This window comes from Azolla caroliniana, unplaced genomic scaffold (genome assembly GCF_043228905.1).
Source record: "Azolla caroliniana isolate FFs.n. ecotype wild unplaced genomic scaffold, voAzoCaro1.0.p SCAF_5, whole genome shotgun sequence".
Classification (NCBI taxonomy): Eukaryota; Viridiplantae; Streptophyta; class Polypodiopsida; order Salviniales; family Salviniaceae; genus Azolla; species Azolla caroliniana.
Genome location: NW_028230440.1, coordinates 22,337,156 through 22,343,614, shown reverse-complemented (window position 1 = coordinate 22,343,614; position 6,459 = coordinate 22,337,156). Strand labels below are relative to the sequence as shown.

The 6,459-nt window shown below is 44.3% G+C and overlaps 1 protein-coding gene across 1 annotated transcript in view; it reads left to right on the top strand.

Moving 5' to 3' along the window:
- The first annotated feature begins 5,106 nt into the window (after positions 1–5,106).
- Positions 5,107–6,459, top strand: part of LOC147864467 (putative aspartic proteinase GIP2) — a 1,370-nt gene continuing 17 nt past the window's right edge. Inside the window, exon 1 of the mRNA XM_087319092.1 lies at positions 5,107–6,459. This exon is cut by the window's right edge and continues 17 nt beyond it. Coding sequence (XP_087175218.1) covers positions 5,124–6,281 — 1,158 coding nt within the window. The 5' untranslated portion in view covers positions 5,107–5,123 and the 3' untranslated portion in view covers positions 6,282–6,459.

Below are 6,459 nucleotides of genomic sequence, written 5' to 3'. Positions count from 1 at the left end.
CAAGTGAGTCAATAATTTCCTTGATTCGGGCCGTGTAATCGGCCACAGACAGATTTTTTGTTGAACATTGTTGAGCTCCTGCCTAAGCTGCAGCTTCCTGGTCGTTGTGCTTGCGGCGAAAACGTTCTTCAGGTTTCCCCAAGATTCTTTTGGCATCTTGGCATCTCGGATATGGCTTAGTAGCTAGTCTCCGACATTGAACGCGAAGCAGTACATCACTCTGCTTGTTGCTTGTTCCCACACTGGGAAGTCGTTGTGTGCCGCATCAGGTGTTGTGTCGTTAGCTCCGTCGACATAGCACCAGTACCCATGCCCAAGCAGGTACTGGTGCATCTTGTATGACCAATATGCGTAGTTCGATCTGTCGAGCTTCTCCACCAGGAGCAAGCTAGTCATTCCTCTGTCCATTACTTCTCTTTCTGTTCTTACCGGGTTGGTTTTCCTTTCAAGCTATGTCGGTTGCAGATGTTCTCAACCCTCGTGCTCTGATACCATGTAAAAAGAATAGCGTGCGGAAGCAATAGAAAACCAAAAACAGAACCGCAGGTTTAATGGAGAGCATCTTGTATGACCAATATGCGTAGTTCGATCTGTCGAGCTTCTCCACCAGGAGCAAGCTAGTCATTCCTCTGTCCATTACTTCTCTTTCTGTTCTTACCGGGTTGGTTTTCCTTTCAAGCTATGTCGGTTGCAGAGGTTCTCAACCCTCGTGCTCTGATACCATGTAAAAAGAATAGCGTGCGGAAGCAATAGAAAACCAAAAACAGAACCGCAGGTTTAATGGAGAGCATCTTGTATGACCAATATGCGTAGTTGGATCTGTCGAGCTTCTCCACCAAGAGCAAGCTAGTCATTCCTCTGTCCATTACTTCTCTTTCTGTTCTTACCGGGTTGGTTTTCCTTTCAAGCTATGTCGGTTGCAGAGGTTCTCAACCCTCGTGCTCTGATACCATGTAAAAAGAATAGCATGTGGAAGCAATAGAAAACCAAAAACAGAACCGCAGGTTAATGGAGAGCTTAGAATATACACAGTACACGGGAGAGACAGAGAGCACAGAGAAATTCAATTCAAAATATTACTCAATCTGTACATCGTATGTGTTCAGTGAACACTTTTATACAAGTCCATGCGGACTGACAGAAGTACGGTGTACTTCAATGCTCACACGAGCGTCTGACACTAACTACGAGACATTAACTACCTAGTAGCCTAGGCTATAACTAAGCTTCCGGTTACTGCTGGATCCGGCTAACCGGCTCCCCAGCTCACCGGCCCACTTGCTCACCGATCCAGCTCATCCTTCTGGATGTCGATCCGGATCCTGTTGAGCTTGCCGCTCAACACTAAGCCAACCCACCCTTTTAGCACACATGTAGCTAAGCCAACCGAAATGGGTACCTTTGTATCAACTATAAATTGAGCTTACTGAAGTAGGCTGGTTTTTATCTCTCAAGTGCATTTCACATATTGGTGGAGATGTAAGTACCAGAACCCCACGTCCAAGCATCTGCCTTTTCCGCTTTGTAGGTATGCATTGCTCTCGCCACCATCAATCACTTGACCCACACTACCTTGCTAATCTTTGGTAGTGTCATAGACAGGATGCCACATGGAATGTAGTGGGTTGAACCCATGACCTCCTAGTCTTATTGGGCAACCTTACCAGTTAAACTACATCCATCTATGCATTATTGTATTGTATAAGATTCAACTTACTACATTGTAGATTAATCACTAGAACATTCAAGAAACTTCTGGACAATTCATCTTCATGCAGTCTCCAGAAGTTTCATTGCTTACATGCATACCTCCACATTCTTGTATAAATACTCGGGGGCACCTGGTGAACAAACTATCACGGATGGGTAGACGAGGCTAAATACTAAGAGAGAGCGACATCTACCCATCCGTGACATGTAGTAGTATATGTTCCATTAGCACCGCCTTAGTTCATCAGTTAGGCCTCCTGACATCCACCACTCCCTCCATCCAAGTCCTTTTTGGCGATCACCAACATCTATACCACTCTCGCATGCAAGCCCGTTGCACTGCCACATTAGGCAATCTCACTTTCTCACACCACTTTTATGTCTTGCCCCACCAACTCTTCCCCCTCACCTAGCATCACGCTATAATTGATTTCACTGTCCACCAACTTCTTGTCCCACGAGCTCTTTTGAAGGATCTTGGCGTTCCCATCAAGGATCCTACTGCGACAACATGAGAAGTATTTACTTGGCTCGAAACCTGGTGTTCCACGCACGCACAAAGCATATCGAAGTGCACTATCACTTCATTCGAGAGCGCATTCAGGCCGGAGATGTCGACCTTCAATACATCAACACGAATCTTCAAATTGTTGACATCTTCACCAAGGCCCTAGGAGCCGACAAGATTCGGCAATTCATGTCAAACCTTGGATTGACGGTCCCTGACTTGCCAAGCTTGAGGGGGAGTACAACAGAGAACCAAATATCGTCCGAACCGAGTACCAGCCGAAGCGAACATTAACTGAAAGGAGCCGACCCGAGTTGAGCTTGAGGGGGCGTGTTGAGAATCAAGCTCAACATAACATATGTGTGAACACACTCTTTGAGAATCTATGAGCACTCAAAAGTTAAGAGTCACACCACTCTCTACACATTAACTATGTGTCATAGAATCATATTCTATGACACATAACTAATGAGTTCCATATTCCCCATGACTAATGAGTCTTCAAATTTCTCAAGGTTCTAGAGAGAGAGTGGACATTGTAGTGAGTTAATGAAGAGAGAAGGTGACCTTATATAAAGCACCCTCCTCCTACTTCATATAGTGTTGATTGTGACTCCTTGTAATGCTACATTTTTGTATCTCATATTTTCCTTGTGAATATACACCTTCACGAGTATTCTATCTAATCTATCTTGTGTTTTCTCTTCTCTCCTCTCTTTCCTCTCACACATACACATAACGCACATCTCTTCCATTGCACAAGAATCATATCTTATTCTTTACATAATATATAGAATTCCTTTTTGTGCTATTTTCAAAACAAGGAATGTGATTCACACGATGAGCACATCGAATCAAACTACATGTTTATGAACTCCTAGGATAAATCCAAGACAAGGTTCCAAAGAAGCAATGTTGATTTCCAACGACATATATTCTCATAACTTATCTTGAGACCTATTTGAGATTATCATAGAATAACGACTAAATCTACTATATTGGATTGTAATGTTGATGTTATCAAACATTCTTGTGTGCATTATTGTGGCAAAGAAGACACCGCATGCCCAATTATTTCAATACATACATAGTTCAAAAACGATCATTCACAAAATTGTGTGATCTTCCCGAATCAAATAAAAATTGTATGGGAGATCCATTGATATACCCATTTGCACATAGTAAATCATCGAGTCAATATGTACATAGTTCAATATGCCCAAAGGTTTACTACTTTAATCTCCGTAGTTCAAGTCCCTAGTGGATCCACTCTACTTCACATGCATGTGTGTAACTTTCACGAAATTTGGTGAACCCAACATGAAATGGGCTACAAGGGAGGATGGCCAGTGAATCAAGTGAAGACTTGGCTCAAGTAATGACCATGATGATGGACCACATGCTTTGTGAGAGGGACAATAGTACAAGCATTGACAACGCCATTGAAACGATCATGGAGGGGACGATGTGACCCAATACATGGAAGCCCATAAAACTGAAATGCAAATGAGAGGTATTTACCTGTGGCAAGGCAACATTCAAGCTTTGCAAGGATCGTAGCTTCAAACCTTCATTCTCTAATCCTAGAAATACAAGTAGCAACCTCGGATTGGGTAACTTTTGATATAAACCTCGAGGAGTGTGGCCTTGATGAATCATCTCGAACAAGGAAGAAGGATCGGGTTGAGTCTCCCAACTAAACGTTGAGTGCAAGTGCAACACTTTAGAAGTCCAAACAAAGGTTTGATCATCTATTTCCGCTTCATAGAACTATACTAGATTCTAACAACATTGCCAAAATGTTGCAAAAACAATGAAAAGTTGACATAGAGTTATGTGCCTTATCGCCAAAGCTGGGATATTGGATCGCGAAATGATATGATTCAAAGATTTTCAACTAGAAGTCAGGGCTCCTTAATTATACATAAGTTGAATCTTGCGGGCTATATTGCATGTTATTGTATATTAAACACGCGCATTGATACAAATTGCACAAATGTTCATGCAAATCCACACATGGATGACCAATCTTACCTATTTTACCATTGCATTGGCGCATTCTTCACTTAAGGAGCTAAAGGTGATTTTATCATGCCAACTTGCTTATAACAAGGGTATTGACTTTTTAACATAAAATTGAATCCTTGGGCACCACAACATACGAAATTTTAGTTTATTCCACGATGTTCTTATTGATAAACAATCCATAGTGGGAATATCATGTAGACATTGTTTAGAAAGTGATGCATTTGGTTTGCACCTTATATAAAGCCTTGTTTGAAAATGATGGCATAAAACCTATCCACAATGTCCTGAAAAACTAGTTAAATTTTGGAATTGAAGATGCAAATCTTCAAAATTAAGATGTAATAGAACAAAACCTCCAAAATGTTGACACACCCACACACACATTTATGTATATAAAATATATACATCAATACTTAAGCCATCAATATGACTTTCAATGCTTGATGTGGATTGGTCAATTAAAATCTAGATTATTAGTTGGGGTTCTTTGAAGGGAAATGTGTTGGGAGTTTCCATCTCACACATAAAACAGTGAGAAATCGGTAAAAGGGATTGCATTTTGTATGAGAAGCGGAAAGCTTACATGGCAAGTTACATAATGCTTCCCAAACTTCAAAAGCAAATCGATAGAATTTCCCATACATGGCACGCCGACTCAACCCATTTCCAGGTGGGGCATGTTCGAAGACTCTAATATTTTCAATGTAGATGGCAAACAACACCTTAAATCGCTTCGATAGGGTTCAGGTGCGAAATCTGTTGTAAGGTGTAATGCACATAATGTTTCGAAATCGTGTTATGTGATAGACTAGACTACCGATCCTAACCCCTACCCCTACCCCCAACCCAACTAGGAGAGAGAATTCATCTATAAAAGATGAGTAAGGAGTTAGTTACATTCAAAGAATTCATCATCATCATGACTATGAAGAACTTCTTCTCTACTTTCCTTGTGATGTTCACCATCACCATGATGTGCTCCTCCATGGCTACATTACAAGTGTCCTCGACCTCGACCCCTTTACGCACCAATGTCCACCTCATCGACGGTGTGTACACCGTGAGCCTGCTGCTTGGCACCCCGCCCCAGCCCCAGAATGTGACCATCACCTTCACCGCCCCCGTGTCCACCGTCCGGTGCACCTCCTCCACCTTCCGGCCCTCCCGATCCTCCACCTTCCGCCACCGCCGTGGATACTCTGAGGACACGCTCCGTCTCAACCGAACCAATGGCATGCCTCCGGTCCTTCCATCCGCAGTCCGCCATGTGGCATTCCGGTGTGGCGGGTCGGGGCAGGCGGCCCTCGGGAGCGGTGATCTGGCATTGCCAGCTCAGATCGCCGGGAGCCTAAGTGGCAGCCGTCCTGTCTTTGCCTATTGCTTGCCGGACGGGCCACTTTTCCTTGGGGGAAGCCGGGATGGGTATTTCGCGAGAGGCGGGGCGGGCGGCGCTTACGGGAATCTCTCCAATGTCTTCTCTCACACAACCCTCCACGTGTCATCATCGCGGAGTAGCCACGTGTCTGGCCCCTACTCGATCTCAGTCCGGGACATCGTGGTCGGCACGAAATCTCTGAATTTGGCCCCTTTCCGGCTCTACATTAGTGCCACTACCGTCTACACCCTCTTGGAACACAAGCTATACCTCCGTGTGCGCTCGGCCTTCCGGAAGGCCATCGGGTTCGGCAGCTCCACGCCTGCCGTCCCATTGCCGACCACGAGGGCCGCCCGTTTCGACACTTGCTTCAACGGGACTAACTTCTTCGACACGCTCGACCGCCCTGGTGTCGCCGATATCGAACTCAAATTGTCTGGGGGCGCAGTGTGGACGATCTTCGGCTGGAACTCTATGGTTAATGTGGCCGGTGATGTCCTTTGTTGGGCGTTTGTAGATGCCGGTGCGAACGCACCATCTGTCCTAGGCACTTACCAACAACAAGAGAACTTGGTGGAGTTTGACCTTGCCAAGTCCCGGCTCAGTTTCACCGGCTTTCTCTTCGCTTACCGAACTTCTTGTGGAGGCTTCTATCAGTAGCTCTACAAGGAGTATGGAAACTTGGTGCGATGCTTGTAATAATCGATCGATAAACAAATTATCGTGGAACAACCTTTCGTCTGCCCTATTCATGGCAAGGGTTCTACTACTTCTTTGCTTTTGTCCCCATTGGCATGTAGTAGCAAGTAACATGTAATAAACTTTATAATCCTAATGC